At 39.2% G+C, this 11,695-nt stretch overlaps 1 protein-coding gene across 1 annotated transcript in view; it reads right to left on the bottom strand.

Annotated features, from left to right (window-relative positions):
* The window catches only part of FIG4 (FIG4 phosphoinositide 5-phosphatase), a 103,482-nt gene that overhangs the window by 61,103 nt on the left and 30,684 nt on the right, over positions 1–11,695 (bottom strand). The window contains exons 11-14 of the mRNA XM_019735020.2: positions 5,873–6,006; positions 4,492–4,608; positions 2,640–2,685; positions 1,542–1,690 (exon numbers count right to left, since the gene is read on the bottom strand). Of these exons, the coding sequence (XP_019590579.2) occupies positions 1,542–1,690; positions 2,640–2,685; positions 4,492–4,608; positions 5,873–6,006 (446 nt within the window). The remainder of the gene's footprint in view (positions 1–1,541; positions 1,691–2,639; positions 2,686–4,491; positions 4,609–5,872; positions 6,007–11,695) is intronic.

The following is an 11,695-nucleotide window of genomic DNA, read 5'->3' as shown; positions in this document are numbered from 1 at the left end:
TTATCATGCTAAGCGAAATAAGTCAGAAAAAGTCAAGAACCATATGATTTCACTCATATGTGGGGTATGAAACTGAAAGCAACAAACGAACAAGACAAATAAACAAAAAATCATAGACACAGACAACAGTTTAGTGGTTACCTGAGGATAAGGTGGGAAGGGGGCAGTAGATGAGGGTAAAAGGGATCAAATATATGGTAATGGAAGGAGAACTGAGTCTGGGTGGTGATCAACAATGCAATATATAGATGATGTATTACAGAATTGTACACTTGAAACCTATATAATTTTACTAACCAATGTTACCCCAATACATTTAATGAAAATTAAAAAGAGTTACTTCTCAGGATAAAAAAAATACTAAAATATAAAAGACGCCTAACTTTCTGCAACCTTCCAGACCAATTTACCTCACATGACAGAATTTTCTGTTCTCTTTGAATTGCCTTTTGAAAAAAGGACATGCTCTGATCACAGATAAACCATATTCTTTCCTGAAAATACATGTTTGAAACTTGCATTTCTTCAAGTGCCTTTTAAAGACTTTCAGTGCAATGATATTTGTGGATCTGACACTTGTAAGCTGATCACTTCCCTTGATTGAGTCTTTCTGACTATCTCAGATGACCGATAACAGCTATCACTGTATTTTCAAGAAATAGTACTTCACGGTTTAGGGAATATAATCCACAATGTTGTAGAGATCATGTAGGGTGCCAGATGGGCACTGGACTTATTAGGGAAACCACTACATAGACTGTATAGATGCCTGATCAATGCACTGTACACCTGAAGCTGAAGTTGAATAATATTGAATGTTGACTATAATTAAATATATATACAGAGGGTACCAAAAAATGTATATACATTTTAAGAATGGAAAAAACTGTATTAAGTTTATAATACTCAATATATACTGATAACAAAAGATGAATACAAGTCGTGTGTATACATTTTTTTGACACCCCCGGTATACATGTATATAGTCACAGGATGTGGAGTACAGCATAGGGAATATAGTCAATGCAATTGTAACAGCTACATACGGTATCAGAAGGGTAGTAAATGGGGGCGGTATCAGTTTGTGAGTGGTGTAAATATCTAATTATTACATGGTTTTGTACACCTGAAACTAAAAAAAAAAAGAAAGAAAGAAGCAGTACTTTATGCAATGCCATGGATCCAATGGATAGTGAAGAAACCAATCCCTAATGAAGACTCAATCTTTTAATCAATCAATTACTTTTTTTCCTAATATAGGCTAGATTTGTTTTTTAAAAGTCCCACTAGTTTGGATTTATCTAGAGCACTTCAGATTTATCTAAAGAACAGTGTTTACTGATAATTAACACAAACAAAAAAACATAGCAACAACACATAAGTCTTTAATAGAAATATTTATTACAGAATTAACTTCAAAAATTAGCAACATCATTTCTGAGAAGCTGAAAGTAGAAACGATTTCATAAAATCCTTATAATAATTAATCAGGTTTGCTTTCTGTCATTATCAGCATGCAAAAGGCAGAACATAAGGCTTACCTGACTGCATCTGTATCAAACTGCAGATTAGGTTTGTCAATCAATCCCAAGGAATAGAGCTGATAAGCCAGAGCACATTTTCCCACCATAAACTGTGCTGTGTTCGTGCGATCTAAACAGTCCACACAGTTGGTTCGAAGAACACCAGTCTAAAGAGAAATACCGTAAGACTTTTAATCGTTATTCAGTCACCAAAACGACTTTCATACTTAAGATTTATTTTCTTTAAGAAGTAGAAGACACGCTGTAGGCTTGGTATTATTCTTGAACAAATAATGATGAACACTTCTTAAATTATAAAAGGTCATATTTGCTGCTCACTTAATGTTGCTGTAACAGCATCATTACACTTTCTAGCCTATATTTGAATTTTCTTCTTTAGTTTAACAAGATAAACCACATACCTAACATTTTCCACATGTACCAATTAGTAAAATATGTGCTTTTTTCCCTGATATATCTCCTTTACTGTACAAACCAAGTATTCAGTGGTTGAGACCATATATATCACTTACCATGTTTCCCCGAAAATAAGACCTAGCCGGACCATCAGTTCTAATGCGTCTTTTGGAGCAAAAATTAATATAAGACCTGGTCTTATTTTACTACAATATAAGACCGGATCTTATATAAGACTGGGTCTTATTTTACTATAAGACCGGGTTAATATAATATAATATAATACAATATAACATAATACCGGGTCTTATATTAATTTTTGCTCCAAAAGATGCATTAGAACTGATGGTCCGGCTAGGTCTTATTTTCGGGAAAACACGGTAAAGCATAATTAGTAAATATAGTGATCATACCTGGCTCATTGTCCAAAGTCATCCTAACTTATTCTTTTCACATTTCTGTTTATGTTTTTATTTCTATTAATAAAATCTATACTATACAGAAAAAAATCTGTAGGCCATTATTTTAGCTGCACATCCTCTGTAGGAGTTAAACTAGCAGTAAGGCTTTTAAAATTATTCTCAAATGATTAATAATTTTGCATTAATTAAGAAGGATGTCTCTCCATGGTTGCTTTCAGAAACCATCATACACTGTGGATACAGATTCTGTTCATTATTAATATAACGTCGTCTATACCTGCAGGCGACCAGTGGGAATCACACATCCTCCTAGGTCATTCCACCTGTGTTTAAAAACACATGCTTTAAAAAAAAGTTTTTTAGAGGTTTCATTTATTTATTTTTAAAGGTTTTTATTCAAATGTACCTCACATACAATATTATATTAATTTCAGGTGTATAAAAAGTTTTAGTAGCATAATCTATATTCATTTTTGGTACTAGATCTTTATTAAGAATCACATAAAAGTAATAGACCTAAATGCACTGAAATCATCAGCTGATTCTGCTTACTTTCCTTCTTTCTGGTAAGTGAACAAGCAGATTACTGCGCTGGTACGCTATCCATGCCCTCCTCAAAGACAGCCCAGGAAGGCAGCATCCGAACTTGTCCCAGTGCCCCACACCCTGCCATTCGGTCACCCAGGTCCAATCACAATCGCTCTTCTTGAATTCAAGCTCATTTCTTGCTTTGTTTCTACAGACATGAATAATAATTGCAGGGCATCTTCCTAATCAAATCTTCCAAGCCTTATCCTTCTACCCTCAACATTAGGATTCTCTAGCTCCTCCGGCTTTTCTTCATGGAGCTTTGTCCCATTCCTTTGGTTATGTTTTTTGTTCTGTTTTCTTAGAAGTATTAGTGTGTCCTTCCGTTTCTTGCTGTGTCCTTTGGCCGTTTTTGCAGACTTCCTTTATTATATTCCTACATGTTCTCCATGTGCTAATGACAGCAGGGAGATTTGTTCTAAGTACTACAGAATGACACTGATATTTTATTTTGATTGTTTAACAAAAGATGTAGTGCAGAAGAGTTAACATAGCAGGCCTGACTGCTACCCTCAGAAAGGTGGTACCTCTCAGAACTTGGGTTCACACCATTCCCAGAAGAGACAAGAGGGGCTCACTGTGCCTAAACTGCCTGTAGAAACAATACAGTTTTGAAGAATATCCTCTTTCCTTCTGGGAGACTGGAATTTTGGTATGCGCCAGGCAGAGATAAAAAATCCTGGCACTGAGTCTCTAATAACCTCCCCTGGTTGGCAAGATTTCACACATGCTGTCACAACAAGTTGCTGGGGGAATTAGTGTGTCCTGGGTGACTACTAGGAGGTCTCTGGAAGCTTGCGCCGTGCACTGGCTTTTTCCTTTGCTGATTCTGCTTTGTATCCTTTGACTGTAATAAATCATAGCCATGAGTACAATATGCCGAGTTCTTTGAGTTCTGTTAGTGAGTCACTGAGCTTGGGAGCGGTCTTGGGGACCCCTGTCACAGGTGCCCTAAAATTCAAACTGTAACCAAAGGATTACTTCTAAAGACATACATACTAGTAGTTGATTGTTTTTTGCTCTTTTTTTTTTTTAACCATTAGTTAACTCTGTTAACTGAAAATAAAATGCTAGAAATATCGGTTCCTTACAAGATAAATAAAGCACAGATCTTTGATCTGAAGATACTCAAAGTAGTAGTGAAGATCTGTGAGCAAATAACTATAATACAATGATAAATATTACTGTCATTAAAATATAAGTATTTAGTCTATAAGGAAAAAAACTTTCCTTCTCTTATTTAATACTGAAAAGTATATTCATTGCAGAAATTTTTATTTACAAAAGTATTTTACATAATATTTATTCCGTGAATCAAGAGATAGAGTCCATGGCTTCCATCGGAAGGTATACAACCACCTGCGGAAATCTCCTGCCCACAGTGAATGCTCGTTACACAGGCCCATGAGCACCTTGTATTGTCTCCCCATAGGAAAAAATTCATCTATCTTCCAACTAGTACAAACTGCTCATATTTAGAATATTTTTATCCATAGAGCAAAATTCTTAATTCATTTTAAGTTTTCAAACACTATACATACTTTTCATCTGGCCGCAAAATGCTACAGTAAGAATCGGGGCGGTTTACAAAGAAACCTGTTTTCTTCACCACACTTTCTGCGATCACATTTAGTCGATCAAGAACATTACACAGCTTGCTGAGGGGAGAAGGAAGAATTAGAAAAGTGAGAACAACCCAAGTTTTAATTAATATTTATCCTTACATCTAAAGCAAATAAAGTCTACAGTATGATATTTAGGGATTTAATTTTAAAAATCTCTGGTGTGTACTCAGTTGGGACATTGTAACAATTTTTAGAATATAATGTATACTCAATAACTAACAAGATGTGGTGCAAAGAGACACGAAGGGCCTGTAACTTAATATTAACTATTGGCAAGCCTTAATCTTGGCACATTACATCCCTTCAAGAACTTTTCCCAAAGACTTTCACTCCTCAGGAGACAAGTCAGTAACGTCAATATACATTCAGAAAATGACTGTAAAGAGAGCACAATACACTGTGGGTGGCAGGGGAAGAAAACACTGGACAATAAATTAATATGAATGGCACCAACCTGTAATCAAGCTAGTTATACTCTGGGATAGTACATGCGTGCGTGTGCGTGCTGTGTGTGTGTGTGTGTGTGTGTGTGTGTGTATCTAACCACATAAAATGATTTAGAAAAAAGTACGAGTTAAATGCAAAGCAATACAGTAACATTAAAAAAAAAAGTGAGACCTCAAAATAAACTCAGTGTTTGTATGATGCCTAGTAAATGAGCAAAAAGACAATGCAAGGTTAATGAAAGGAAGTTCCTTGGAAGAGATGAGCTTTGAATCAGCTTTTGACAAGTAAAAGAGGTAGGAAAGCTCACTGAGAAGAAGGGAGGGTGAGTGAACAACAGAAACAAAGGCTGCTATGCTGGGGGGCAGAGCATAAAGTTTAGCTTTTCTGAAACAGAACAGCCCTAGAAATAAAAAAGTTGTTACATTCTGGAACAGACCAGGTAACAGGGCTTTCTTTAACATCACACTAAGGAGTTTGGATTTACTTCAAACTCTCAGTTACTGCAGGTTCCTCCATGAGTGGGACCATCTGCAAGAGGTGTCAGAGAAAGTGACTAAACAGGGAGCTAGAAGGAAATCCAAACAAGTGAAACGAATGCCTTGAACGAAAAGCAGTGGAGTAGAGATGTTCTTAAATGATGAGATACTACTTCAGAAAGGATTTGCAAATGGTATAAATAGTGGGCAAAAAAATGTTTGGTCAATTAATCTAAGCACTCAAGTTCTACACCAGCAGCAAAACAGCCCCTCAGCAGGTTCCTGCAGGAGATTACCATGCAGATCAGCTTCCTGCTATCTTACATCAGAAGAAAAGGAAAACGTCCCGACCAGACATACAAATGTCTACTCGCCTTTTGGTGTACTTGGCCATATCCCAAGGGATGTAAATAATGGTGTGCTCAGGAGGCAGAAACTGGTTGAGATATGTTACAGCAGCTACGAGCTCTTCACTCAGAATTCTCTCATGCTTTCTTTTCTCTCGTTCCTTTACCAAAAATTAAACATTTTCAGTATTCTAATTACCCTCAATGTTCTAATTAGCTTAAATCAGAAGAACAGACTCTTAACATTTTTATTTTTCAGCTAAGACAAGACAAAAACCTAAGTCGTAAATATACAGAAATGAAACCTACCTACCCAAATGAAAATCATATAAATACAAAGAAATAAATATTTCATTGAATTAAAGTCAACAGATAAGGAACTTTTAAGACTCAGGGAGATCAGGTCTTTTCCCAGTAACCTGCTGCAGCTCCAAGAATCTCAGCTTACCCTACACAGGTCCGGTCTACACAGGTCTACACCCCACTCTGACAGAGGAGAATCCCCAAGGATCAGAAGAAGGGAACCCCCAAGTCCAGTCAGCTACAGACCAGGCAGAAATCAAATGGGTCAATGGATAATCCCCAAACTGGCATTGCAAAGGGTGCTTTCGCAGCCTCTGCGTGTTTTAAAATTTGACTCTCGTAAAATATCCTGGGAGGCAGCCAAGGCAGGTCCTTTTGCCCTTTTATGCTGTGGGTGAAAAAACTGAAGTTGAGAGGCGTCCATGTCTACACTTTACCTTCTGCCTCCTTGCCCGCTGCACCTCTTAGATATTACACTGCCTCTCATTCAAAAGGGGCTAGCGCATGACTGGACAGCTGTGTGGCTGGAATGCTAGGTCTGCCCCTTACTGGCCAACTGTCCTAGGCCGCCAGGTCCTCATCTGTATAATGGGCTAACAATGATATCTCCCTTACAGCATTCATGTGAGGTTTAATGGGGATAAAACATGAGCATTTTGTATCACAGCATCTGGCACATGGTAAGTGTTCATAAAAATTAACTATTTTATTGTTATCCTGAGCCAACCTTTACTGAGAAACAAAGAAAAACAGTTAATTCAGCAATGTTGACACTGACGTGGTATTGAGACACTATTGCTGGCAGTAAAATAGGTCTTGGCTATTTTCAATCATGGTGATTACTTTTCAGTTGTCATGAATGTAATTGGACAACCACTATGGAAACAAAAGAGGTGTCAATTTTGCACAGCTGAATAAATCAAATGGAGGGGTTAGATAAGAGCTGATTAAAAACTGTTATATCAGTTTAGGATGAACATATATTTAGCTTACTTTTACATCTGAGAAAATTATATACTGGAATTTTTCTCAAAAACATTTTATTTTTTTAATTATTTGTTCAGTTGTGGTTGACATTCAATATTATTTTATATTAGTTTCAGACGTACAGCATAGTGGTTAGATAGTGTTGGGAAAACTGGACAGATATATGCAAAAAAATGAAACTGGACCATCTTCTTATACCATATACAGGAATAAATTCAAAATGGATTAAAGACTTAAATGTAAGACCCGAAACCATACAACTCCTAGAAGAAAACATAGACAGTGAACTCTGACACTGCTCTTAGTGATATTTTTTCAAAAGCACTTTCAGTCAAGTAGGGAAACAAAAACTTCTTGAAATTCTTGTATCAAATCTGATGTTTTATGAGATGGAGAGAAAAGGTTATTTAATCAACTTTCGATCATCTCTATGTAAGGAATCGGCCATAGTGGATAAGCGTTAGTGGGCCAGTTAGTCAGCCTGCATAGGCTCACAGGCCCCCTTAACCAAACGAAAACTTCACGTATATAAGTGATTTTTCGTTTCACCTCAGAGGGTTCAGAGACCCCTGACTGGCCATCCACGGCCCCCCTGATGTACAGTGATGCTCATCCTAGGTTAACTTCCTATTGATCCCCCAGCAGCGGCACTGAAAGCGTACAGATTGGTGCCAAACGTCTGTCACCCAGTGCCTGAGACGTCCACAAGTGTGGGGGGCAGGGTTCACAACACAGGGTAAAAAATAAAAGAAACCAAGAAAAGTATTTCACTTTAGTAACCTCATATGGAGGCAGAATAAAGAGCAAATATCCCTCAGTATCATTCTACACACATTCATTCTTTGACTCTTTAATCACAAGTTAATGATTTCTTCTAAATGAACTGAATAAACATCTTCCTTTATCCTCTGAATATAATAACTAATGACAAAAACAACAAAAAACATTATTTCCTATTCCTCAAAACAGCAATTTAATCTCTAAACTATTCTCTAGTTAATCTCTAGTTATTGCAGTATTTTTATGAAAATGGAACAATAAACAAGTAGTTTTAAAATCCACTGACTGGCCTTTAAATATTTAAAAAAATGTAGATTTGAGAAATCACATGTATCAAACATTATTTTTTGAATCTGCACATTTAATAGAGAATTATTTCAAACATTGTAGACTGAATCTCCATTTGACCACAGCTTTTAACCACACTGTAAGGACTCTAAAGTATGACGAAGATTCACTAATTTAGGTTGAAGTTTATATTCCAGAGACACTTTGTAATGTCGTGCTTTAGCAAGAATTTATTTCTGTACTAACAAATATCTTATTTTCTACACATTTACTAGAAAAGTGCTCATGAAGGTTTTTGTTCTTAGCGTTTTCCTCCTTTAATTTTTCAATTATGTATATTATAGTAGGCTAAGGTTACAGATTATCCCGCTACATTGCCTTATATTACTCTCACTTGACAGGGAGAGAGACCGGAAAACGAAACTTCTGAAATAATGTGAACAAGTCTAGAAAACGACATAGTTAATATCTGTATGATTTGTTTTACAAAGTCAGTCCCTGGTAGGATGCAGTAATTACATAAACCAAAGAGCAGCAAAGGAAGAAATAAAGGTGATTGCCTCATTGTAGCCTGGCCACTTTCAGGCCATGATCTTCTAAACTCTTGTTTTAACACACACACACACACACACACACACACACACACACACACACACACACACACCGGCTCCTTTGAACCTGTGCATTTATTAGGTTGGTGCTAAAGTAACTGCAGTTTTTGCAATTATTTTTAACCTGTTAAACCGCAGTTACTTTTGCATCAACCTCCTAGTTACGCGGTCCTCTCCTGGCAACTGGCTCACAGCCTTCGTCCCGACCCCAGCCTCTGCCTCTACCCGGGACCAGTGTCAGGACAGTGAAGTCGTCACTCTCCCCCTCCCATCTTAGATATGTCATCAGCACAGGTAACTCCTCTGCCTTCCACTTGCCTGTTCAGAGCCTGTTTTATTTTCAGATTGCTTGTTTTAACTACCCCCATCTTACAGGGGCCTCAATCTACCAACAGCCCCACCTTCTCCATCAAGCCCACTCCGTTACTCCCCTTTCTTCTCCAGCTCAGACTTCATGGTCCACTTCAATTATATTATTGCCAATATTCAAAACTCCTTTGATCCTGTCTTTTCATGTCACACCTGGATGGCAAAACTAAATGAACCCAATTATCTATTTTATCTGTGATTATACCCATTCAGAAACCCTGCCAGAAGAAGCCAGGCGAAAACAGAATGGTTCCATTTAAGAAATCCTGATCGCCAACCTGAAATGAGCCCTTAGCACTGGCTGGATGTCACTAGTCAACTTCCCCTCCCACGTACACGAAGACTGTTAACCCTTCTCCACGGCCCTCAAACCCCCACTCTGGGATGCTGATCTGTCCTCCTCCCTTAGGGAGAGGGTAGAGCCATCAGCAGGGAGCATGTGGGTGTGCATGCCCTTACTATTCTCTGTCCTCCCAGTAAAGTAATTCCTCCATCTCTGTTTCCAGTTTCCTCCTTTCTTCTTTTCTTGAGTACATGATGCCACTGACCATCCCTTCTCTCTCCTGTTTTCTACCTCTCCTCAAGGATCTCAAATGGATCCTTTCCACAGGCATTTGAACACATCATTATAACCTCTTAAAAAAAATGATAAAAACGCCAACTCTTTCATTTTTCAGTAGGCACTCCCCGGGGGGGGGGGGAGGGAAAAAGGACTCTGCTCACTGCCACCACTTGCTCGTGTTTACCCCACGCCTCAGTCGGCTTCGGTCAGCAACCTCGGAGTCACTCACACCAGTGAGCATTTTCCCCTTTTCATCTTACTTGACCCGTTAGCAGCACTTACCACTGCTGACCACTTCCTTCCTTCATTGTGAAACATGCTTTCTGTTGGTGTTTATAACACAGCACTCACCTGGTTTTCCTCCCACTTTTCTGCCTGGTTTTCCTCTGATTCTTCTATACACTCACTCTACTCTACCTGGACATTAAGAGCTGGAGATTCTCAGGATTGGACCTGAGGTCTTCCCTCTTCTCACGCTGTACCCTCCCTATGGGCTTCCCATCCGTGCCCAGGCCTCAAATAGCACCCGGACACAGAGGAGTCACAAAATCACACCCGGGCTCAGCCCTCTTCTCCGAGCTTCCAGCTCACACTGCCACCTACTTGCCTCTCCTTTGAGAGGACTCGAGGACACCTCAAACCTCAGCCTTTCCCACCCATACTCGTCATCTTCTCCCACAGACGGAGGCAGTGTTCCCCCATTTTAGTGAACGGCTTCCCCATTTTAGCGAACGGCATCCCCATCCATCCACCGGAGTAGACCAGAAACCTAGGAAGCAAGCCTGACATCATCCTCTCCCTCATCTTCCACCAGCCCATCACTGAGTCTGCTGCCGCCATCCACTTCTCTCCATCCCCCCCACACCTCTCTAGTGTAAGGCAGAGTCACCCCTTTTCTGGATAATTATAGTAGCCTCTTGTGTGGTCTTCCAGAACTGATTTTAGTCTTATACCAATCCATTTGTTATCTATGTTGAGATCAGGATAATCTGAGCATAAGGCTCTCAACCGTGCAGAACCTTCAATGATTTTCCCTGACTCTCAGGATAAAGACCAGACTCATGAACACATCCCACAAGACTCTGCATTGTCCGTCTGTGACATCTGTTCAGCCTCATCTCGCCAAAGCCTCTCTTGCCCTCATCCTTTGGGCCCCAGCCATACAGATACAGGCCTTTCATCCTCAAATGCACCATGTCCGTTCCTGTCCCAGGGACTTTGTACCTGCTGTTCTGAGTTGAATATTATTCTTTTTCTTCTTGGCCTAACTAATGCCTCTTCCTTCAGGCTGCACTGACTCGTCACTTCCTCAGGGAAGACTTCTCTCCCATTGTAAGCGCTCATAGCACCATTTACCCTGTCTTGGTACCTGTGCATTACTTCACCTTCTCCTCTTCTGGACTGTTAGCTCTGTGAAGGCAGGAAGTGTTTCTATGATTGCCTTCACACAAAGGAAACCTTCAAAAATACTTATTAAGTGATGGGCTAAATGAACACAGGACTCCTTGGTTTTTTTTTATGGAATTGAGTTATATTTATAACCAACCTCTCAGAATAATCTGACACTACTAGGTGGTTGGTGGCTGTCACAACAATAACAAAATCCTTGCTTTTCATACTCTCTTGACTGGGGACTGAGAGTCTTTCAGTTAACTTGGCTGCACCATATACAGATACAATTTATCGTCTGGTCTCCCTGCCCTCCACCCTAGGCTCCTGACCTAAGAGCCAACTCATATACATGACCATGGTGACCAGACACTACTCTAAAAAGGAAGCATAGAACTGAGGCCATGCCACCACTTTGTCTGCCTGATTCTTGAGACACAGTGGCACCCCATTTTCTGAATCTAGCCTTTAGATCCTATTGCTACATAGTAACTTGCCCAGGAGATTTTCTGATTGTCAAGGGAAGGGCTGTACCAAGACTGGGCTGTGGCTGTTTCATCT

The sequence above is a fragment of the Rhinolophus sinicus genome, linkage group LG05, assembly GCF_036562045.2.
Source record: "Rhinolophus sinicus isolate RSC01 linkage group LG05, ASM3656204v1, whole genome shotgun sequence".
In the NCBI taxonomy this organism is placed as follows: domain Eukaryota; kingdom Metazoa; phylum Chordata; class Mammalia; order Chiroptera; family Rhinolophidae; genus Rhinolophus; species Rhinolophus sinicus.
Note: the sequence above shows the minus strand (reverse complement) of the source record. Positions and strands in the feature narration are given on the sequence as shown.